General features: G+C 46.5%; 5 protein-coding genes and 1 non-coding gene across 11 annotated transcripts; 3 read left to right on the top strand and 3 right to left on the bottom strand.

Moving 5' to 3' along the window:
* The first annotated feature begins 1,647 nt into the window (after positions 1-1,647).
* LOC100827394 (zinc finger protein ZAT5) lies at positions 1,648-3,878 on the top strand. The gene has a single exon (XM_010237692.3). It carries the CDS (start codon positions 2,419-2,421, stop codon positions 3,538-3,540), a length of 1,122 nt encoding a protein of 373 aa, XP_010235994.1. The 5' UTR covers positions 1,648-2,418; the 3' UTR covers positions 3,541-3,878.
* Positions 3,879-7,239: 3,361 nt separating this feature from the next.
* On the bottom strand, positions 7,240-13,503 carry LOC100827084. 5 transcript variants are annotated; one of them, XM_014901448.2, is made up of 7 exons: positions 13,077-13,503; positions 9,424-12,246; positions 9,234-9,287; positions 8,744-9,078; positions 8,462-8,663; positions 8,332-8,376; positions 7,240-8,076 (listed from the first exon to the last, which is right to left on the bottom strand). In XM_014901448.2, the coding sequence occupies exons 1-4, from the start codon at positions 13,425-13,427 to the stop codon at positions 8,818-8,820; spliced, it is 3,489 nt and encodes a 1,162-aa protein (XP_014756934.1). In that variant the 5' UTR covers positions 13,428-13,503; the 3' UTR covers positions 7,240-8,076; positions 8,332-8,376; positions 8,462-8,663; positions 8,744-8,817. The 5 variants fall into 5 exon arrangements, with proteins under 5 accessions (XP_014756934.1, XP_014756935.1, XP_010236879.2 ...); XM_014901449.2 differs by having other exon boundaries at positions 7,240-7,974; XM_010238577.3 differs by lacking the exon at positions 7,240-8,076 and having other exon boundaries at positions 8,078-8,376.
* A 152-nt stretch (positions 13,504-13,655) lies between these two features.
* On the top strand, positions 13,656-15,575 carry LOC100842861. The gene is made up of 4 exons (XM_003570382.4): positions 13,656-13,816; positions 13,953-14,030; positions 14,773-14,865; positions 15,236-15,575. The coding sequence occupies exons 1-4, from the start codon at positions 13,679-13,681 to the stop codon at positions 15,341-15,343; spliced, it is 417 nt and encodes a 138-aa protein (XP_003570430.2). The 5' UTR covers positions 13,656-13,678; the 3' UTR covers positions 15,344-15,575.
* An 8-nt stretch (positions 15,576-15,583) lies between these two features.
* Positions 15,584-18,183, bottom strand: LOC100826776 (caffeic acid 3-O-methyltransferase). Of its 2 annotated transcripts, XM_003572921.4 has the most exons (4): positions 17,436-18,106; positions 17,112-17,338; positions 16,100-16,164; positions 15,584-16,008 (listed from the first exon to the last, which is right to left on the bottom strand). In XM_003572921.4, the coding sequence occupies exons 1-4, from the start codon at positions 17,930-17,932 to the stop codon at positions 15,709-15,711; spliced, it is 1,089 nt and encodes a 362-aa protein (XP_003572969.1). In that variant the 5' UTR covers positions 17,933-18,106; the 3' UTR covers positions 15,584-15,708. The 2 variants fall into 2 exon arrangements, with proteins under 2 accessions (XP_003572969.1, XP_024316364.1); XM_024460596.1 differs by lacking the exons at positions 15,584-16,008; positions 16,100-16,164 and adding an exon at positions 16,184-16,224 and having other exon boundaries at positions 17,436-18,183.
* A 3,209-nt stretch (positions 18,184-21,392) lies between these two features.
* Positions 21,393-21,824, bottom strand: LOC104584311 (zinc finger protein GIS2-like). The gene has a single exon (XM_010238576.1). It carries the CDS (start codon positions 21,822-21,824, stop codon positions 21,393-21,395), a length of 432 nt encoding a protein of 143 aa, XP_010236878.1.
* Positions 21,825-22,331: 507 nt separating this feature from the next.
* On the top strand, positions 22,332-22,492 carry LOC112272169. Its single transcript, XR_002965863.1, has one exon. It is a non-coding gene; the product is annotated as a U1 spliceosomal RNA (small nuclear RNA).
* Positions 22,493-22,849: the final 357 nt, after the last annotated feature.

Genomic DNA, 22,849 nt, shown 5'->3' with positions numbered 1-22,849 from the left:
AATGATAGATCCTTAAAGCTAGGGTTGTCCACATGAGGGACAACTTGGCTAATTGCCAATCATAGGCAGGATCATGGCAAGCTCAAGGGCACCCATCTTTTTCTGCACTGCTTAACTAAGTATGGCAAAGGAAGAAAGAAAAGAAAGGCACCCACTACTGCTCTCTCACTCTGGATTGCAATGCAAGTGAGTGACCAGTACTGTCTACATGCATACACATGTGTGTGTTGAGAGATCTTAGAGAGGAGAGAGAAAGAGAGGTGTGTTGTTGGAGAGAGAAAGGAATTAAGCCAGCTTCCAACTAAGCCCAACTGATGCCTTGCTTGCCCCCACCACATAACAGCATCAGCCAACCAATAGGGATCAGTACAATTTTTTAAGGGGGTTTCTTGTTGCCCCACACAACAAACAACAATCCATGATCACGTCAAGAATCGCAATTAATTAATTAATTAATTTAATCACTCAACCATATTATCCGTCTCTCAACCGTTGACTTATTGCTCACACAGCACACATCGATTGCTTCTTCAACTTATGAGAAGAACAAGAAAAACTTGGATATACGCAAAGCTAATTCCAGTGCTTTTTGATCATATTATAAAATTCGGCATGTGCAACAGATTGAACCACGTCACTATATTTTAATTTTGTTGACGAGTACCGTCAAGTATATGTATTCGTACATGAATAGTGATCAATTTGATTGAGATAGTGTAGCTAGCCACAGCAACTGCCAGTGTACACCAACCCCAAATCTGTTCGTGCAATCAATTTAAGAATTAAGAACCCAAAGTACAGAATTAGTAACCAGTAACTAATCACAACATAGTCGTACCATTTGGATATCAGAAAAATAGATTTTATTTCTGGTTTACCTTACAAATTAAGCAAATAATTGTGACTATTCAGCAGCGCAATTTAAAGGGTAGGTGATGGATGGACAGATCAGAAACAAACATTTTGGAGTGGGGATACAAATACTTTAGACGAACAAATAATTGCAGGTATTTATTTTTTTGTTGTGTGGCCACTGGACACTAGCTAGGGACATGCATTTGCAGCTGCACCACCACTACCTCACTAACCTCCTAATTTTAGTTGCCAACTGCCAAGCAACCTAGCTGTAGGTTCATGATCAGTGGAATTGCTAAAGACAACTGCCTATATATAAACCAGGGAAATTAACAAGAAATCATCAAACATGTAAAATTAAAATGAATAGCCATATACAAATATTTAATTACTCAAAAGTGTAGTGGAGGAAAAGTGGAGAATGAATTTCAGCTTGTGACGTTTGGTCCAGGCTTGCAGTGCAACAGCATCACCCCAGGAATCACACATGCACAAGGAATATTGAGCTTGCTTCCATCCCTTCTTTCTTGGCTTGTTGCCATATTGCTACTACTATACCTAATGCAAGTACTCACTCACCACTCCTATTTGGATCCCTTTCTCTCTCTGTCCACATACAGTGGCAACCAATTAAATCTACTCCCAAATCATGCATATATATATATATATATATATATATATATATATATATATATATATATATATATATATTCACCTATAAGCTATGGTTTTGCATCATCACAACATGAACCCTCAACACTTACACTTTAATCAGGAGTAGTGACTAATTAAGCGTTTGAAGAAAAAGGAGGGGCGCCTAAATTAAGGGCTGGCTATTAATTCTCAACAGTACGCAAGCTAGCTAGATTGCACATGTTTTGCACATGAAAAAAATTAGGCAGGTAGCCATGCATGGCCATCAATTGTCCACAAGTGATTAAGGAGGGGGAGAGAGAGAGAGAGGGGATGGGCAGGCAGGCATTAGCCAGCTTGAACACACCCTTTATATCCCTATTTCCACTCAGCTCCTTTGGCCACCAATTAACCGTTCCTTCTTCTACTATTACTCTTCACCTCTCCAACAATAGCACTCACAATTAACCACCAAAAACCTCCCTCTCTCTCTTCTCTAAACAAGAGAAGGTTATATATAAGAAGAGTTGAGAGAAGAGAGAACACACATCCAGATTAAACATCGAAAGCCGGCTAGCTAGGTTTTTTTCTTCCAGACAGCTAGCTCTCCTCTCTGTCATGATCTCCTTCCTCTAGAGAGAAAGAGAGAAGCTGTGTAGCTAGCTAAGACCTGCTTGTCCATTAATTATAGGCCAAAAGGAAAGAAACTTCCATTGATTAGAGTAGTGGCTGCAGGATCGTTCCATCTCCTTGTTTATATGTGCAAAGAAAGCATAACGCCTCTCTCCCTCTCTCTCTAGCTTAGCTCCACTTGTCTCTCTGTCTCTCTTTCCGGCCTCTCGCCATAAAAGCCACAGAGCCAGCCTTCCTGCAGGCCACTCTCTCTTCTTTCTCTTTCTCCCCACGCCTTTTCTTGCTTCTTCGGAGGACATGCAATTGCAAGCCTCGTCGTCGTCCATGGAGCTCGTGCTCTTCCGGGAGGAAGAAGATGATCAGGGCAAGCATGGCGCCGCCGCCGCCGTGGTGAAGCGGAAGCGCACCAAGAGGCCGCGCCACCAGCAGCCGGCGGCGGCGGCGGCGGTGGCGTGCTCGTCGGCGTCGTCCTCCGAGAGCACCACGACGGAGGAGGAGGACATGGCCCACTGCCTCATCCTGCTCGCCCAGAGCGCCGCGCCCGATCACGTCAGGCCGCAAGCGGCGCAGGCGGCGCAGGATCAGTCGTCTCCTCCGGCTCCGGCGGCCGCGTCGGCGGTGCCGGCGCCGGGGACGAAGGCGGAGAGGTACACGAGCCGCAAGTACACGGAGGCGGCGACGACGGCGGACGGCGTGAGGGCCGGCTTCTACGTGTACGAGTGCAAGACGTGCAACAAGTGCTTCCCCACCTTCCAGGCCCTCGGCGGCCACCGCGCCAGCCACAAGAAGCCCCGCCTCGCTTCCGCCGCCGGAGCCGAAGAAGACAACATCAACACCGCAAACATCGTCAGCGTCGTCGCCACCAAGCCGCCGCTGCCATCGACGTTGATGAAGACAGCGTCGCCGCCACCGCCTACCATGATGACGCCGGCTACAACGCCTCCTGATCAGGGCCCGGACGTCACCACCGTGCTGAGCCTCAGCAACAACGGCGGCGGCGGCGCCATGATCGGCATCAACAACAGCGTCAATAGCAACAGGCTGACGACGACGAGGGTGCACGAGTGCTCGATATGCGGCGCCGAGTTCGCGTCGGGGCAGGCGCTGGGCGGCCACATGCGGCGCCACCGCCCGCTGCACCACGCGCCGGCCCCCGCGCCGGAGCGCGCGGTGACCGCGATCACCGCGCCGGCGTCGGCGCCCACGAGCAAGAAAGAGGGCATGGGCGGCGGCATCAACCTGGTAGAGCTCGACCTGAACCTGCCGGCGCCGGCGTCCGACGAGGACTCCTCCGCCGCCATGTCAGCGCTCCCGGCACCGGCGCCGGTGGTGCTCGGGCTCGGCCCGTTCGACAGCGGCAAGAAACGCCTCATGCTCACGGCGGCCAGCTCTCGTGGACTGCCATTATTGATTAATTGATTGGCATGCGTTGCGCAGCTCAGCTGGCTGGCATGGCATGGCATGGCTGGCCTCGTGAAGTCCTGAATTCTTTTCTTAATTAACACTGATTGATCTGTTTTCTTCTTCCTTCTTCTTCTTCTATACACAATTACTTAAATTACTTACAAATTTGTTCCTTGGCGTGAATATACGTACCAAGGAAAGCTGTAACATACACAATTGATTCTTTCAATTCTTTGGTGTAAGATATGTTTAACTATAGCGATCAATTGACATTTATGTATATGCGAAACACACATATGTTGGAGCATGCTGGAATATATATATTGGAATGAGAATTAATTCCACTTTGTGTAGAGGAAAAAGTTTGGCCAGTTGGAGCTCGTGTGCGTGTGAGAGTGTGTGCAGTGAGTGAGAGAGTGAGTGAGTGGTGGGGGTTGTCTGAACTGTGATGGAAATTAAGGGAGTGGGTGCAGTGTTGTGGCCTACTACTATCCACCTTTTTCTTTTATGCCTAATTTAGCTTATTCAGTGCCAACTGCCCATGTAGAAAGCACAATTTCAATTAGTATATGATGTGTACACTTGTAAAAAGATATTGATGGAAGAATTGTTGAATAATTGATTCACCCTGAAGCTAGCTAGCGATCGATCACTTCCAAGTAATTAACCAATTGCAAACGTTTTAGTATTTATGTTCAATATTAATTAGTAGTAAGTAATATGGTAGCTATTGATCAATGCAAAGACTTGATTAGCAACACTTGAACTGTTGGTGTCACTGTTAATTGCCTTTTAATCCATCAATTGAGTGAGGGAGTCGTTTCGAGTGGTGGTGCATGCATGTACGTTTCCTTTCCTTTCCTTTTTGATGAAGTCGTCAGCTAGCTTAGCCAGTACAGCAGATTGTTGCAATTGGACGGATGGATAGTGAAGTAGGCAAAGTTGAAAAAGGGGAATTGAGAGGGGTTGCAAGCAAAAAAAAAGGGGGGGGCAATTAATTGGAAGGTAGCTAGGTTGAGTAGGATGTGTGTGTGCTAGTGATGCATGAGAAGGGTGGGGGTTTGGTAAATTGGCACATATATATATGGATGAGATCTAGATGGGTGTACGTTGTTTGTTGCATGCCTTGCCTTGTTATCTAGTACTATATCTTTGGATGTGAAGTGTACCGTTTGGATGCATATATCTCTTGTGGTTTGGTTTCTCCACCAAGTAAATTAAAGGGCCATATGGACGATATGCATCAGGTTCTTTCCTGGAGATGAGCTTGTCTTGTTTGCAAGCTTGCTAGCTATCTAGCCAGCCAGACAGCTCCTGATCAATCAAGTTGATTCCAATAGAGATCTCATTCCAAAATATTACTAGGAGACATATATACACGTACACTAGAAAAACAGCTAACAAAGTTACTCACTCTGATTCTAAATTCTTGACTCAAATTTGTCAAAATATGAATGTATCTATTCTTAAAAAGTGTCTAGATACATGTAATATTTCGACAACAATTTAGGATCGGAGGAAGTAGCATAATTAACATATACCTAGCAAGCTGTCACGTGGTTATAATCTTCCTGTCATAATAAGCGTGTGCAATGCTGTCCATATATACCAGCTTATTAATTTGTTATTGTCAGAAGAAGAAAAAACCCAGATTATTTGTTTGTGTTAGCCAGACAAATGGAGCTCCGGAAATAGAAGGGAGTAAGAGAAGGTCGGAATGTATTTATATTACCGGTGATATATGCTTTGTCGGCTCTAGATTCTCATACACACACATCTATCTTGTACCGATCGATTAGCTATAGGCGTGCAATGCTTAAATTAAATTAATGCTGGAGGTGAAGATAAAAGGCGAGCGTCCATGCATATGCATGCGTGCAAAGTATATATGCTCTGGTAGTCTGACAGTACCCCCCCGGCCAGGCCAGGCCAGGTGCTGCGCCGCAAGTATATATACTTTCCGTGACATGCACTTTAACTGTCAGAGGGGAAGCAGATTATACGGCGATGCGTGGCCGTCCATCCGTGGATGGATGGATGGATGTTGGCATCGATCTGAGCATGATCTCTTCGATCCATAGTATCACGTGTTTCTTCTTGCTTGTTTGTTTCTCCCAAAACATCTTAGTGAAACCCCAACTTGAACTAAGCTTAGCCATGATAGCCTGCTAGCCACGTACGACCTTGACTAGGCAGCTGGCTAGCTAGCTCGATCACTACTAGTACAGTGTACAACGACTTGTAACTGCTACAACTGCGCGCTACCAGACAATGACATGCATGATACTGTACAGTACACGTGTGTAGTTGCTTGATTTGCTCCCGCTCAGTCGTCAAGGTATCCACGGACCATATACGTACACTTGATCTCGGCTATACGAGCGTACGGATTATATACTGTCCATTTACGTGCGCGCGCGCGCAAACTATGTAAGCTAGCTTACATATTTCAGCCGGACGGCGGGAGTAAAGTAGCAGAGGTTGAATACTTGAATGCCCTCCATCCAAACTGGACAACTATGTATGCTTGTTTGTTCGGATGTAGGAGAACCCCGTTTGCCGTACATGAGTGGGCTTAATTACCGGCTCGCAGGCCGGCCTGTAAGGTGCAAGTGAAGTGCACGTATCCATTATAGTACTTAGTTTTTGCGTGAGTAGATCAACCACCATCCAGCATCAAAGGTACTTCTTCCGTTCCTAAATACTTGTCGCTGTTTTTGTACTAAAACAGCGACAAGTATTTAAGAACGGAGGAAGTAGATCGAATGGTACAGAATACTATACATAGATACGTACCGTATGCGATTCCGCAACCTACCTGGCTCTGGCTAGCAAAAACATCTTATAATTTAATTTAAAATAGAGGGAGAGCACCTAGCTACTCCAAATTACTTGTTATAATTACTTTTGCGATGACACTCCATAATAAACGTCGTTGATTTAGTACATATCTCGTCAACGCACGTCTTGGGAAGACAATTTTGGTTATTACTGATTTGGATGGCAATACTGATGGAAGGAAGAATAATTCGCTGACAATTTAGTACTCCGTCCGTTCCATAAAAATCGGCACGGCTAATTCAAAACCATGCCAATCTATGAAATGGGGGGAGTACGAAGTTGTATTAAACCAGCGAAACTTATGGATGGGAGGAAATACTGCCTCAACCTCAGTTCGTTTTGGCAAGCCAATCACTGAACTCGATGCCTACAATACTAAAGTACCACATTGATTAGTTTCCAGCTGATGATCAATTACGCTGTGACACTAGCAACCCTTTTTGTAGCTGTGGTTTGGGTTTATAACGTGATCACGGGGATTGCATGATTAATCAGGTGTGTTGTACGGCAGCGACTGGTTCCTTTAGCATTAGTTAGTTCAAGTTCAAGCTTCAGTAGCTAGCTTATTATTATTAGGTGGCGGTTGTGGGGCCCAGGTATGAGTGACCTTAGCATGCATGCATGTCGCCGCCGGCCGGCCATCCTCATGTGATGTCCCTCTTTCTCAGAAAAGGGAAAATAAGCGATGTCCCTCTTAGGCTACAGGAACACCACCACCTAGTGCATGTCCAGCCTGCCTCTGAGCCCCAGCTCCTTCCTAGTGTAGTTGCACACTCAGATGATGCTACTAAGGTATGGTCCAATTCCAACAAATATTTCTCAGATTTTGTGACAAAATCCTGTGAAACGGAGGTAGCATTTCCCACACCATCAAGGAACAAAAATACTCCGTAGTTAGTATGAATTATCGAACATCCCACATGAGAAAAAAAGTGGCTCTAACTGCTGCTTAAAACATTCGAGACAAGAAAAGGGTGCACGCCCAAGCCATCAGACCTAAACTAACTGAAGAAACAGTGAACAGGTAATAGACATGTAGTACTACTACTGTTTACCAGCAGCTTTTGCAAATTAGTTCTCTGCAGAAATATATAAATAAAACTGCCGTTACAATCTGCCTGAGCCGAAAAACTTCTGTTTGTCATCGATTAGGTAGGAGGAGATTGCAGATTGTTCAAGAAACCCAAGTCAGTCAGTCAGCCAGTCATCTGCCAAGAAAAGATGCAAGACAGAGCTGTTTGTCAAATCAAAGCCGATGCTTCAGCGACTTGGGCAGTGTTTAAGTTCACCGTGCAACAACGTGTCAGGCCTATAACAGCCAGCAGTACACAGCCTTGCCTTCTGTTCAGCTGGAATGATTCTTCAGATCACGTGGAAACGGTTGTCTTGCAGGTGAGATGAAGGAAGAAAGCAAGCATGGCATCATCCATCTTCTCACTTTTCTGATGTGCCTTTACACTTGTCAAGCAGGACAGGATCACAGGAGGTGTGTTCATGTGTTTCCTTCCGGTTCCAACATTCTGCAGATCTCTCCTCTCCAGCCAGCCTAGAAGGAGCAGCGGCTGCAGACGAGATGACAACCTGGAGCTTTAACGTGTCCAGGAAAGGCTGAAGAAATGAAAAAGGTTTTCATTCAGGTTACTTTTCCAAAGTCATCCTCTGGATTTTGTCTTAACCATGCATGTCTCCAAGAAACTTCCGTGACCCACACTAGAGAAAGGATATATGTAAATTAGTCATGAACATAAGAGTAAGGGATCCGAACGATATCTTTCTTTCACACATGACATCGTTCCGCGATCACCTTTTTATGGGTTTACAAATACAAATTACAAATTCTATGCGGCCGAGATGAAGTAATTCATGACACAAAAGTTCCAGTACCAATGTAAAATAGGCCATGGGATCTGGTTGACCTGTAGGGTTTAAAACAAAACATATCCTAAATCATCAGTTAAACTTTACCTGATAACTATTAATTAATGTACAAAACAGCCGATGTCTGATTGCCTGCATCAGTAACAAAATTGTCTTAACTTAGTAAGCAATGTACTAGGCCATAAATATTGATAATACAGAACTGCAGTCTGTGTACCTGTATCTCTGGCTCTCTCCATGTATCCATGTGCAGCATTCTTGTAGTCATTGAGAGAATCTTTGTTCCCCCACGCATAGATATACCAACAGCTTGGCAGCATAAATCCAGGAGTATAAGCAAAACACCTCTGACAGGAGGCAACCATGCTATGTCAATTACACTGGCAAGCAACAAAATCCAATGCCTTGAGTGCGAGATACTGAAGAATCAGAAACAGATAAAGTAGTTAAAAAAAATAGAGTAAAGCTGGGTAGTGCAAAATTAATATTATCATGTTACCTATTGGCTATTGGACACCACTGAATGAGAATAGAGTACACCTGAACCAAAAAAAGCTGTGGATTCCAGGTTTATCACAACACAGCGGCTTCTTTCTCAGTAATGTGTCCAACTGACACAATTTGCAATGCTGTGCCTCCAACAAGCCATGCTGTAAGATCTGGTTGTTGCTCCAAGTGTTTGAGGGGAAATGTACTTCCATCTCTTGTCTCGACACCATAGACAAATGGAAGCCTCATGGTAAGAAAGCTCTCAGGTGGAAGGACAACTCGACAACCAAGACTGAACAATCCTTGTTGGTCACGATCTGAGACATTTGATGGTAAACATGAACCCTGATACCAAAAGGGAAAACCAAGAGATCAATTTTAGGAATATAAATGCCTGAGTTAAAAAGTTGTCCGCTTTACCCCAACCTACGATCGACTAATTTTGTTGTTCGTTACTAGAAAATTGAGAAAATAACATAGGTACTGTTGACTGAACTCACCTCAAACTGTACAAGTGGGCAGCTAGCCAACAGGACAGGGAAATCAGGTGTTACCTGCACCAGAAAGTAACATCAATTGAAAGACAAAGATTACAAAGTTCAGCACAGTGCTTAAAGATCAGAGTTATTTTCCCAATGTAAATCATATGCTCCATTGACATAGAAACTGTTGCTCGAATATTAAACTTACGATAAAAATACGTTGAAGTTGTGACACAGCACCAGCAACCTTTACGTCTTGATGTCCCTTCCTATCTGAGCTCTTGCAATGTGGGCAGTGCATATATATCGGCAGATTTCTGTTCAAAAGTGAATATGCCTCTCCACCATCATCAGCTGTAGTGTATTGAAGAGAATGCTCTCCCTTTTTTATATTATGTGGATCTGAAAGAATATGAGCAGGCTGCAAGATCTCCACATCAACGCCGGGCTGAAGCAATTGCTGCCTGCTATTTCTACCTGATGACTCCATTGTCCTATTGGCTATTCGTCCATTATTTTCATTTATTGCTGCTACTGTTACCTTAGATGCATTCGGCAGCAACTTTTGTGAACTGTGTTTGCTTTCTGCTTCATTGTTTTGGTGAGGTCTTTCGTGCTGCAAACAAGATGAATCAATCTCCTTGAGATATTTCTCTGACAGCAAGAAACGATGACCATTTGAACACTCGTGCTCAAATCCGACATACACTACAAACTGCTGTTCGGCTTGAGTAGCCTCTTTAGTGTCATTTCCAACAATCACTGGCACTATGTTGCTCCCAATCTGTAGGAAGGGCTTCCCATCAGCACTTTCACTAACATTTCTGCTCATCTTCTCGGATTCATTTTCAGCTATAGGTCCTTGACTGAGAGCTGCATTACCTCTTCCATTAGTCTGTTCCACTACACTCACTTGCCGGTCATCTTTTCGGCTACCAGGTTTTGCTGGTTTCTTCAGTTGGAGAGCAGGAAACTCGGTATCTCTAGCTGTGCTACCGGCAACAACTTCAGCAAAAGGCTTCTTCATAGTAAAATTTGGAAGACCTTTACCAAAATTAATAGCTGAATTGTTTGATGATTGCACTTCAGGTTGTTTTCTGGAATTTTCGAGCTTCACAGATTTATTTTCTGGTGTGACTTGGGATGTAGTGGATTTTACTTCTCTGGAAACAACAACAGGTGGAGTATGTGGGTTTGTATTAGATGTCATGGAGGACGATTTAGCGGTAGCATGAGTGCTGTTTTTCCCTTGTCCTTTGCCAAGAGATATTGTCCACCTTAAAAGATATTTGTCCTTGGAGCAAAATCCAGCTTGGAGCAACCCTTTTGTTTGCTTGTAATATCTTGCTCCTCCAAGTCGCACCAAACGCCAGGAGGATACCGGAAATGAACCAGTATCAGGCCCCCTCGGTAACACAAGGGTAGGTAATAGATCTTCACAATTGGAGAAGCAGTTAAATGATATATTGGCTGCCTCGAAGTCAAAAGGATCATCTCTAAGGCGACGAGACCGGCCACATGCACATGCATGGAGGAAGACGTATCCACTAGAATGTTGCTCTTGCTCCACTGTGTCTGATGAAGATGACATACCGTGTCGCTGGTGCTTGCAAGGCCTGCCAGTAAGACTGACAGCATCACATTGCTGCCTTCCAGATTCCCATATTGTCTTGCATTCATCTTCTAGCTTCTTGGAGAATACACTGACAGCCGGTCCTTTAACTGTCGAGTGAAAAGACTGCAGAGCTTTCTGTAGCTGCACTTCATGCACACTAGTTGGGTAAAAGGTAGGCAAATCTTTCAAGTACACCTCCTTAGCAACTGGAAGCACCCTTTGGCACCATGATGAGGAAAATTTCATGTTAAGTCCCTTGTTGCTTTCCAAACAAGATAAAGCAGTTTCAATAGCATTAAATCCCGCAAAAGGAAGTTGCTCGTTCTTCAAGTTAGAACTTGTATGAGCAGATGATCCACTCATGTTTTCACAACGACTGATCTCATCTCCTCTACTAATCAATCCAGATAGAATAGATGTACTAACGGAGAACCATTTATCAAAACTAGGGAGATCAGGAACACTGACTGGCTTCCCAGCTGCTGCGGAAGCTGCTGCTGCAGCTGCTGCCGCAGCCACCATACCGACACCAGCAACAGAGGTAGCACTTGCATTGCCAGTATACCCCCCTTTCCCTCTCAGCCCATCAGACTGCCGAAATATAAAATCCTTGATTAACTGAACATCTTCATGGTTTGTTGGTTGGCAGTTATTCTCTAATGAAGCAACATCCAACGATGATTTGGAGCTGAAAGAATCTTCAAACAGTCCCGCAATGATATCCAGTGGCTCTCGTTTCTTGTTAACTGACCGATCCAACAGTGCAACGACTCTAGATGTATCAAGTGAGAACAACGGAAGATGGCTCACATTACCAAACCCCCTTGGACCATTATGCCCTGACTCCATACTGGTAAGCGTCCGACATTTCTTCAGCAAGAAACGGATCTGACCTTCAAGAGAAGAATGCAGCTTCTTGCTGAAATTACCCTCAGATTTGTTTGCTGGACGAGCAAGCACAACCACTGAGCCAGAACCTTTAGAAGTCGGGTTTGGTTTTGCCAAGCCATCAGTGCTAGAAGCCTGATTTGATGAAGATGTGTCCGCCATATCATCCAAACTCGTTACAGCACTTGAGCCATCAATGATATCATCCTCAAAGACAAAGAGAACAACAGGGATGCATTGGCCTGGCAACACAAAATGATGTGAAGGGGTTCCTGACATCAACGAGATGGCTGAGGGTTGACGACCCGAATGACCTCCACGACGTGCCGGAGGAGAGATGGATGAAGTCCTGCGGGCAGGCCGCGTTGGGGTGTTAGAAGGAGCAGCTTTGGATGGTGTTGCAGGTGCTACTAGTGACCTCACAAATGGTGCAAACGCATGCTTTGAAGATTGCAGCAGTCTAAAATTCTTCAAGGTCTGTGTGTCGAACCGGAAGCCTTCTTGGAGAAATATTATGACATGGCAAACCTAGAAATTTGCACAAAAAAATGTAAGCATGTGTTTAATCAACATTTATTGTTGAACAAGTGAATCTTAAATTGGAATCAGCCACCTATGTCCAAATCTTTCAATCATTACATTGGTGAATCAAGATAACAGAACAATAATCTACAAAATATCATGTTAAACTCTGCTATCTATGATCAGAGCGCCATATCTTAGATACAGCCCACACAAGCAAGTAAAACTGGCAAGTATAGCTCTAAGATGCCAGCTCTACATGGACCAAAATAATAGATCTTATTATCAAAGCACTAGGTAATACTAAATGTGACTCTGCCATGTCTGACTCGCAGGAATTCCCATGAGCTTAGCAAATTAAGCAAATAGATGTAAGCTAAGTTTAGTTTAGCCATACTCGAGTGGGTGCAACAAATAGCACTAACCTTCCTTCTTAACATTGTCGAATCAAATTGCTGTAATCAGATAAATTTTCAAATCAAGACTCACTTCACATTCACATTACATTTGCAAATTGTGAATCAAGCGAGAAAAGTAGTGCTAGTTGCATTTAACCACTGAAACTTTGATATTTATGCAATGATGCAATCCATCAGACTGTTTTGACAAATGAAAGGCTCTACCCATAACTGCAAATGCCAATAGCAAGCATAAGAAATATATCAGTTAAATTTTTTAAGACAGTCACTACTAATTATGCCTCCCCACATTCTCAAGCTTTACTCTTTGAATCAGCATACCACACAGTTTCATTACATCAAACAAGCACAAAATTGAGTCCCCAAGTTAGACTAGCATCCATCTAGTGAGTTTGATCAAAGTTAACCAACACTCACAGAGAACATGAAGAGCAGCTCCCGGAGGTCGTTGCCGCTGCTACTGCCCCCCGCCTCCAGGGGCGGGGCCGCGAGGTGCAGGAACACCATCTTCCTTTCCCCATCCCGGTGGTACCTGACGCTCCCGGCGAGGTTCCTGGCCGAGCCACCGGGAGAGAACACGGCGGCATCCAGGATCCGGTCGGCGAGCCGCGCGGCGCTCCCCGCGCCGCCCACGAAGCCGACGACCACCACGCCGCCGTCGTGGGACGGCGAGGCGGAGGTGGGGGGAGGCGTGCGAGAGAGCACGCGGACGGCGGGGGAGGGGCTCGCCGCCTTAGGCGGCGACGGCGACGGCGGCGGCGGCTCCATCGTCGCCGGCGGCGAGGTGGTCTTCGCGACGGACGGCAGTGACAAACAAATCCAAGTAAAAGAAAAGAAAATTTTCAGGGAGTTGGTGTTCCTGCTGTTGGGTTTGCGACTTGAGGGCATCGAGCAAGTGACGAACTATATTGGGCCCACCCAATGGGCCTTAAATTGGGCCCAGCCAACAAAGAGCTCCAGTGCAGTATGGGAGCCCATTTAACACTGAGTCCACTTGCAGGCCCGAGTCAGCCTAGTCCATGCCCACGCGCTGCCTTTCGTCGTCGTCTCCTTCTTCATCCCCAAGCCAAACCAAATCCAGTCAAAATCGAGACGACGAACCAATCCAAGGCGAAGCAGAGCAGCAGGGCGACAAACCCCATCTCAAGGAAGCTATGGTGAGTTCTTCTGCCCTGCCGCAATTTTGGATCGATCGATCCTTACGGTTTCGGTTCATGTATCTTAATAACGCGGAGTTCTGATTCCAGTTTTTGCCTGATCTGACTGATTCTACCTACCGTGTAATTTCGCAAGGTCTGCGTGGCGTGCTTGATTCCCATCTTCCTGATCCCCTTCGTCAACGCGCTCCCGTTCCTCTTCGATCTGCTCCTGGTATGCCCCCATCTGCCTCCCTGTTGCACGGTACTCGTTCTACCGATCGGGTTGTGGCGAATCTGGTGTTTGTTGTAGGCTTGTGGCTGGTTTCTCTTCGGTTGGTTTAATTGAGCTGCTACCCTGAGTAGCCTGCAGCTACGGAACTAATCCTGCTTTGGTAGGTGTAACCGCCATGCTGAATTCGTGGTTGATCCTCGTGATCTGTTTGAGCAAAACTGTATGTCCCTGACGATTAGGTTATGATTCCTAGAACTGCATAAATGATAAAGGAATTGCCATGCTATACCATGCCCCTGAATCCATGCGAGTCAGATGGCATCAACTAATCCCACAAACGCAAAAGGTATGGGATGATGCATCCACAAGCAAAGAGGCTTTCCCATTCCTGGCCCCTGATATGCATGATATACATCTAGGGGTATGGATTGTGCACTACTTCAGATGACAGGCATAGCATGACAATAAACTGGAAGGAACAACTTCCTCCTTTTGGTAGCAATACTAATATTAGAATTTAGATTGGAGTATGCCATTACTTGTATCAGGCTACATAATATCTTAAGCATTCCACGACTGTCAATCATGTGACTCGTGATACATACATACATACAAGAACAATGGTCAAAATTTTCTTTCTCGATCCAAATTTGCATGTCAGTGTTACTGTTCAGTGGGTGTGCTTGCAATTGTTTCTTACTTATATGATAAACATTGATCCATGTTTTGAACCACATTGCAGAGCAAGATTTATCGCATGTTTGGGTGGGAATACAGGAGACCTGAAAGAGCCCCCCCTGCTTGCCCGTTCAAGCCTGCAGCAAATAAGACTGAAGTAAGCGTTGGTGCTAATGCTACTTTTTTCTGCCCTTAAGTTCTTTTAGGATCCAGATTCCTGACATTATCGTTTTGTCTCCAGGCTACACAGACATTAGCACTCTCCTAGGAGTAGTTTATTTACTAAGTATAGCCAGATTCCTAGCTAGTTTTCTTGATATATCATACCAAAGTCAATAGATAATTTTGCAGCCAGTACTCAGTTAGCAACCGTCCTTTGCGCTCCTTAAGCTACATGATTACCTTCCAAATCTAAAACATAAACCGGCCAGCAGACAACTTGAGGCCAGACCTGTTTATTGGTTTCGATCAGCAATTAGCTTTGCTCAACCTCTGAACTCGCTTATACATTACTCTTTTCATTGCAGGGTGCAACAGGTGAATCAAAACCTCTAGTGAACCCCCACGTTGCAAGTGAATCAAAGCCTTTAGTGGAACCCCAAGGTGCATCGACAGAAGGGAAGAAAGATGATTAACACAGTGTAATACGCTCTTGATTCGTGTTAAAACAAGATCACTCTAACAATTTCTGATCGCATCATGACTAAGAAATAATGGTTGTATGAATGAATATTGGGAGATGTGCATTGCTGAATGTTCCTCCTGATCTCTTTCGAGCACGAGTCCTCTTTGTGTGTTACTCTGTATGTTGTGTGTATGCCCTGACTGACCTGTCCGTAGCGACAGTGGTAAACTATTATTCGCAAATTGCAAAGTTGCACTTAAAATGATTCAGAGAGATGCTCGTGTTCAGGAACTCAAACGTATGTCCAACCTGACAGCAAATAGGGCCTCATACATGATGCGTGAGTTTGCTCAGCAACAAATGGATAAGTTGAGATCACTTGAGATACTCCAGGACAGCATAGAAAGGATCCAGGTAGATGGCCCTGAAGGCGGTGAAGCCAGCTGCGAGGCCGAGCTGCCGGAACTCCTCCTCTGACCGCTCTCTCCCCTGGGTCCGGTAGGTGGTCATGACGAAGATGTCGTTCTCCAGCAGCGCCCTCGTCCTCGTGCTGGTGTCCGTCGTCTCCGGCACCACCGGCTCACAGGCGATCAGCTTCCCGCCCTCCGGCAGCGCGCCGTAGCAGTTCTTGAGGATCGCCGTGCACTCGTCGTTTGTCCATGTCGTCAGAACCCACTGAAGCAGGAGGAAAGTAACATTAAAATTGTGACCAAAGTTTCATTGCTTTTGATAACGGTTCTAGGAAATGTAGTGCATGAATTTATACCTTCATGAAGATGGCGTCTCCGGAGGGGATGGACTTGAACATGTCTCCACCAACGTGCCTTACTCCTGTACGTTTGTTTTTTCATTTGCAAGCATTTCCATCACAGGTAAAACAATATATTCACTCTGTCCAGAAATAAGTGACGCGGATTTAAAATCTATACAAATTCACGTCACTTATTTTGAGACGGAGGGAGTACATGTCTTCTCTCAGGGATCTACTCCCTCCGTCCCATAATACGAGGCACGCACGCATTACTAAATTCTCAATTTGATTAGTTAAATATATATGTTTCTTAACAAGAAGTATATCATTAGATTCGTTATCAAAAGAACTTTCTAATGATATATTTTTTTAATTATTTAATTTATATTTAGTTAGCTAAATTGACGATATAGGGATGCGTACGTGTCTCATATTATGGTAGGGAGGGAGTAAGTAACAAACAAGCTAAATTCTAGGTTCTATAGCTTTTTAGCATGGTACAGGATGGATGGATTTGCCGATTTGGAATCTTGGGAGCTAGCTAGGAATGGCTTTGTATGGCAAAGCACGTCACTCTGAAGTCTGAAACAGGTAAACTTTCTGAACCCAATATGGTAAATACTCCATCATAGTTTATTAACGTCGCAACCGTGCTCTGGAACTTGTTTATCAATCTCGTGATTTGATGTCGATGCCGAAAACAACAGCTCAATTTTTATTTTATTTTGTGTTGCATGGACGTGTCACGTGTGTGGTGCACCTAGTAATCCACCGGCACGGCTGCATGCTGGGGCTATCGCGTGACCCACGTCGCATGTGCGTGTGGTGTAGTGTTGCCGGCCTGCCCAATTTGGTTGGTGGTCAGTTCTTGTTCTTGTTTGTGATGGGAGAGTGATCGATCGATCGCATTCATAGGCCATTGTCATTGCCAGTTGTTGTACGTGCCACTTTTGTTCGTTTTCGTTTCTTCTCAGACCATTGGAGATTAGTAGAAGAAAAGAGGTGGAACGAATGAGTGAGTTCTGACCGGCGATGGGCGGCGCGGCGGCGACGACGTCGGGGAGGTCGAAGTTGATGCCCTGGGCAATGGTGCCGACCCTGCGCATGATCATGTCGAGGCAGGCGCCGGAGCTGCCCCCGACGTCTACCAGAGTGCGCACGTCCTCGAAGCCCCCGGCGTAGCCGTCCAGCAGCGCCTCCATGAACGGCTCCGACACCCCCGTCATCCCCCGCAGCATCACCTCGTTCGCCTCCCTGAAAGGCTGAAAGTTAAACACCCTCAAATCATCATCTTCGCTGCTAGTGTTAGTGCGTGTGAGATGTGAGAATGATTTGCGCTTGATTTAATTACTTGTCCTGGGCGTAGAAGGCGTAGGCGGGGAGGCCGCGGTGGGCGCGGGCGAAGGGCTCGGGGCCGGCGGGGTCGAGCAGGGCCTCGTGGAGGCGGGGCCAGGCGAGGACCAGCGCATCCTGGTGGTGCTGCAGCACGTAGTCGGCGTAGGACGCCCCCGACGGGCCCGCGGGCACCAGGGTGCGGCCCACGGCGGTCAGCGCGAACCGCCGCGTCGGCTCAGCAGGCCCAGGCCCGTGGTGCTCGGAGAAGACGCCGCGGGAGGCGAGCAGGCGGAGGACGCGCTCGAGGACGGAAGGGTCCGGGTGGTCGGCGGGCAGGAGGTCGGCGGCGGAGAGCGGCGCGTTGGCGCCGTCCGCCCAGATGGCGCCCGGCACCCCGAGGCGGATGGCGGCGGTGAGCGCCATCGGGACCGAGATCATGTTTGCCAGCTCCATCATCGCCAGCCGCGCCTCCGCCGGAGACAGCTCCTCGTCCTCCGAGGCGGCCGCCGACATTTTCGTCCCTTCGTCGGGGATCGAGCGAGCTGGGAGAAGACGCCGGCCGGCTGCGTTGTGCGTGCCAGAATCAATCGGCCTATCTATCCAGCGGCTATGTAGGCCGGGGTTGCTGCTGCGCTGCGCTGCGCTGCGCTGGAGGACTGGGTAGGAGAATGAGACGTGGGGCCGGAAGGAAGTTTGGGACCCACGTGGCAGCTTATGAGCCGACAGAGGATCTCCGTGCGTGCGTGGCATAAAGATCGATTGCCACTCTCGTCTGCAGTCAACAAGTCGGATCTGTTCTGTTTTTTTTCTTTCCACTGACAATCAGTATGGATCTTATTAGATCAATCAGCAATGCACTCTAGTCCCTGTCAAGAAATGTCAAAAAAGAAAAGAAGCTCCCCATTTTCTCCGGCGGCGTTAAATTGTTTTTTTTTTCGAATCGGGCTCCCCATTTTCCATTTCACTGAAACGAAAAACAACAGTCTCAAGCTTACAGAGTTAAAGCAGAAAAGAGAAAGCGGAGGGAAGCGAATCCGGGCAGTAGTAGGAAACCCACTGTGCCCAGCCGGCTCGGCTACATCAATGTGGGGGCGAAAACCTACTACCACGGTCATGCCGTGCGATGGTTGCGCTATACACCTCCAGCATCAACTGTCCACCCATTTCCCACTTTGTAGTCACAAACAACCTTCGACTAGGGAAACCCGTAATTGCTAATTTCTAGGGATCGAGTTTCAAAGACAGACATGCACGTATCCTAAGTAGCGCACAAAAAAAATTGGTCAAAAAGAAGAAGCTAGCATCCGCATTTGCTGCCGCTCCGGTACATGCAATTTGCAATACAGAAAACGAAGCCGTCGAAGGGGCTATCATCGTATTCCATGGTGAGCGGTCTGCACGGCGTTTGCAAGACGATCACCGGCCTCAACTACCATGTCCTTATTCCGAAATTTAAACCTTATTCCGAAATTTCCTGTTTGGTTAGGTCGGGATAATGATGTGTCTTATGGTCTGGTGAGTGAGTTTTGTATGTGGGTCCCGGCTACTTATTTTATACTGTTATACTTGGAAAAATCACCCCAAAAAATCACCCACAATTTTTTTTAAAAAACTACCAGGCATCTGGTGAGGACATCGGCATTCTTTCCTCGAAGCGAGCCCTCCCGACCTGGCGAGCAGTGACCTGGGCAGCAGTAGCGGAGCATACGTGCCGGGAGTGCCGGTTCCGATGAGCGGCGAGCCAAGCCGTCGCCCCGCCTAAGAAAATATATCAAAAGACCTTAGCCAACATAATTAAAAATATATTAGAAGACGCTATAAGAAAATTAGTAACGGTTATTCTCATTAGTTATTTCCTAAACATAGTTAAAAGTATCAAAATTAAAAAACAAGAGATACGAGAGCATCATTTGGGTCCTTCCTCTAGTCTTAGCAAGCAATCCCGGTGTTACGTCAACAAAACCAGTCCACCAAACACTCTTTTCGGGATTAAGGGGCTTAATTGACCAGGATCAGTAAGGTCAAGGTCTGAAATTAAAGTTTGGTCCTTGGTTGATTTGTTAATGTTGTATTTATCCCTGGTGATCCATCTTTTGGTCCACCGGGGAAAAATTATCCATAGGATAGTCTGTATCCTTGTCCTTAACTATTGTTCTTATGATCTCCTAGACTGATATGTTTCAATAATTTATCATCGGAGTATGCTGGGAATCATGTTAATGTCCATGACAATCACAAATAAAGCCAAATCTATATTGCCTTTGGGCTTGACTAAAACAGAGTTGATTTTCGTTTTACCAAAGATTTACTTGCATTTCACAAGGCCAAAGGGAAGAACCTCGATACTCATAAGATACCTCCAGCTATATCTTTCTAATTGTTGTTGCTTATATACGAGCGATCAATACTATCTCCTTCTATCCATCAAAAGTGTCGCCCATTTTGTACTAGGTTAGTACACATTTTGTACTTAAGTGGGCGACACTTTTCATGGATCGGAAGGAGGGGGGGTAGGATCTTAATTGTGTCCTACTTGTGATGCGTAAACCGGAACAACTCACAAACTGCCGATAAGCTTGTGTCATATTAATTCAAACACATTACGTGCGATTTGAGCACATGATCGGTGCAAATTAACTAGACATTCTGAATTCAGAAGCAAGAAATCATTCCACAAAACCTGAGAGATGGAGCAATCGGTGAGGAGGCAGGTGGTTAGCTTGAAACTAATTGTGACTTACATAGTTATCTTGTCTTACTCTTATAAAGATCCGGATCGGTAGTCATCAGTTTCCGAGCTATTTCTCTAGTCGGCGTTAACTGTTGTATAGGACTACCGTCATGTCGTGCAAGGGTTGCGCTATACACATCCAACGTCAATGGTCCACACATTTCCCATTAATTTTGTAAGTCACAAACTGCCTTCGACTAGGGGAATCCGTAATTGCTAATTTCTAGGAATCGAGTTCCAAAGACGGACAGACACATATCCAAGCTAGCACAAAAAATATGGTCCAAAAAAAGGTAGCACCTGCTTTTGCGGTCGCTCATAGTACGTACGCCGGTTCGTACAATTTGCAATGCAGAAATCGAAGGTGGCGAAGCGACGATCATTGTATTCCATGGTGAGGGGTCTGCATGGCCTTGGCAAGACGATGACCGGCCTCAACTATGATGTCCACCTGCGCGCCCATCTTTAATTCTTCCGGTCTGGCCCCATCTTGCAAGTTGCCAAGAAATGTTCTTAAGAAATACAGTATACTTCCTAGAGTTTTTTTTTTAACATGTAAAACCTTCCATCACTCAAGTGCTCAGAGCTACTTCCTCTGATCCTAAATTCTTGTCATGGTTTTAGTTCAAATTTAAACTAAAACCATGGCAAGAATTTAGTTTGAACTAAAACTTAGTATCAGAGGAGGAAACGGTACAAATGACTGAATGAGGAACATTCCCTCTGGTTTATCAAGTTTCAGTAGCACTTTTAGAGGTTTGCAAGATTGGTATCGTGATTAATGGACGTCTTCCGAAAGTCCGAATCTCAGGCACGGGGTCACATAGACCTTTGAACCTGAAGTCCGTATCCTTCGTATACGTGCTCTGCTGCGCATTGCACTACCGGAGGTTACTGCTCGATCTCAGGCACAAAGATTGCAGCACTGAAGCGATTCCCAAACGAAAAACAAGCTGAAATTAATCTTATGCTTTGCCATTCAAACCATGGTCGACGGACGACTTACACACATCTAAACGACTTTGGATGAAGAATCCAGATGAGAGATCGAGGAGCAGCTCCAGAGAATCACGCACGTACGGACACGCTTAATACAAGGACGGGGTAAAGATCCTAGCACACACACACTGACGCAGGATTGACATCAGAAACTGCAGCTAAGCCCTGAGATCGAAGAGACGGAGGGCGGCCGGGCCGGGCGCAGCTAGCTCAACGTAGCGCTGCCCTGGATCCTATTATTATTTACGGAAGCGGCGCTAGTTTGCGACGGGGACAGTCGGAGTAGGTCCTGTGGTCAGGGCCGCGGCAGAAGGGGCAGATGTCGTAGCCGAACCAGACGCGGCAATGGTCCCCCTCGCCGCCGTCGCGCGTGGGGCACTCCTTGTCCACGTGCCCGTCCTTGTCGCAGATGCCGCACCAGAGCTCCCTCCGCTCCGCGGTTTCGCAGTTCTCGCCGCCGTGGCCCGCGCCGCCGCAGACGGCGCACTTGGGGGCACCCGCGGCGGCGGCGAAGGCGAAGTCGAAGTCGGCGGGGGTGGTGCAGAAGTACTCGTAGTGGCCCGTGCCCTGGCAGCGGGCGCAGGGGAAGGCCACGCAGTGGTTCCTCCGGTGGGTGCCCTTGCCGCACGCGTCGCAGCGGATCGTGGGCCGAGTGTCGCCGCCGGGGAACGACATTGCCGGAGGTGTTGGGCGGCTGGCCGGGATCGGAGCTCGTGGATGAGGAAGCAGCCTAGTCGGGGTCCCGTGGAGTTGCTTTTATATGCGGGCAGAGCAGCGAATTAGGATATTCGACGAGGCGGCGGAGGTAGCGTCGGACTCAAGGTGAGACCTTCCATGGGAATCGAAGGAGGAACCCTCGGGTCATTGAAGGAGAAATACTATGGCATGTAAATAAGAATTGAAGGAGCCAATCAGCTGTATGTAAATCAGGCACATGGGCTTTTCCGGTGCTTTGATTCTTCGTGCGTCTGCAGTTCCTTGATCGAGGATGCAAGCCCACTATTTGTAACTTGCTTCAAACCTGAAAAAGGCCCACGAGAACGCGGACACTCCGGCGGGCAGGTCTGCAAGCCTGCAACACGAGACTGCTCTTAAGTTTAAGTTTAGTACCACATCGACTGGGCGAAGACGCTTGGCAAGGATAACCAGCTATATAACTAGCGCTTGGTGCTCCATTGCAACATACTTACCTGGACGGGGTCGACGGCCGATCATGAAGGGCCGTGGCCTAGATCAATGGCTCACATTGCACTTGGTGAGTGTGTGGGTCTACCATCTCCCCAAGCGGGAGAGTGGACGTCATAATTTGTGGTAGAGGGGGTACGCGTTCGCGCGGCCCCTGCCAATTTTTAAAATTAAAATTTGTTTCTTGGACAGATTTGGTCCTGAACAAATAAATTACGTGGCTCTAGCGATTGTTCTTTTGGCTCATGAAAATTTTCTCTTGATGTCAAAGTGTATCCTTGACGGTAATTTCTTAAATATTGTCCTTGGTGAGAGTATGCTGAGAATCATGTTAATGTCCATGACAACCACAAATAAAGCCGAATATGTATTGCGTTCAGGCTTGACTAGAACGCCAAAGATTTACTTGCATTTCACGAGGCCAAGGAAAGAACCTCGATACGAACAAGACACCCCCAGCGCCCAGCTGTATCTAGGTGCATGGACACAGTCCATCTAATGGCTTTTATTGTTGT

Source organism: Brachypodium distachyon, chromosome 3 (assembly GCF_000005505.3).
Source record: "Brachypodium distachyon strain Bd21 chromosome 3, Brachypodium_distachyon_v3.0, whole genome shotgun sequence".
In the NCBI taxonomy this organism is placed as follows: Eukaryota; Viridiplantae; Streptophyta; class Magnoliopsida; order Poales; family Poaceae; genus Brachypodium; species Brachypodium distachyon.
The sequence above is the reverse complement of the archived record's forward strand: the minus strand, read 5'-3'. Positions and strand labels throughout refer to the sequence as shown.

Excerpts from the sequence above, each read along its gene's own strand:
- LOC100827394 (XM_010237692.3), top strand. The coding sequence starts at position 2,419 with ATGCAATTGCAAGCCTCGTCGTCGTCCATGGAGCTCGTGCTCTTCCGG.
- LOC100827084 (XM_014901448.2), bottom strand. The coding sequence starts at position 13,427 with ATGGAGCCGCCGCCGCCGTCGCCGTCGCCGCCTAAGGCGGCGAGCCCC. Across the intron at positions 9,288-9,423 it reads AACTTCAACGTATTTTTATC|GTAACACCTGATTTCCCTGT; the intron begins GTAAGTTTAATA and ends TTTCTGGTGCAG. Across the intron at positions 9,079-9,233 it reads GCCCACTTGTACAGTTTGAG|GGTTCATGTTTACCATCAAA; the intron begins GTGAGTTCAGTC and ends TTTTGGTATCAG.
- LOC100842861 (XM_003570382.4), top strand. The coding sequence starts at position 13,679 with ATGCCCACGCGCTGCCTTTCGTCGTCGTCTCCTTCTTCATCCCCAAGC. Across the intron at positions 13,817-13,952 it reads CCCATCTCAAGGAAGCTATG|GTCTGCGTGGCGTGCTTGAT; the intron begins GTGAGTTCTTCT and ends TAATTTCGCAAG. Across the intron at positions 14,866-15,235 it reads CTGCAGCAAATAAGACTGAA|GGTGCAACAGGTGAATCAAA; the intron begins GTAAGCGTTGGT and ends TTTTCATTGCAG.
- LOC100826776 (XM_003572921.4), bottom strand. The coding sequence starts at position 17,932 with ATGTCGGCGGCCGCCTCGGAGGACGAGGAGCTGTCTCCGGCGGAGGCG. Across the intron at positions 17,339-17,435 it reads GCCTTCTACGCCCAGGACAA|GGAGGCGAACGAGGTGATGC; the intron begins GTAATTAAATCA and ends TCAGCCTTTCAG. Across the intron at positions 16,165-17,111 it reads CGCCGCGCCGCCCATCGCCG|GAGTAAGGCACGTTGGTGGA; the intron begins GTCAGAACTCAC and ends ACAAACGTACAG.
- LOC104584311 (XM_010238576.1), bottom strand. The coding sequence starts at position 21,824 with ATGTCGTTCCCCGGCGGCGACACTCGGCCCACGATCCGCTGCGACGCG.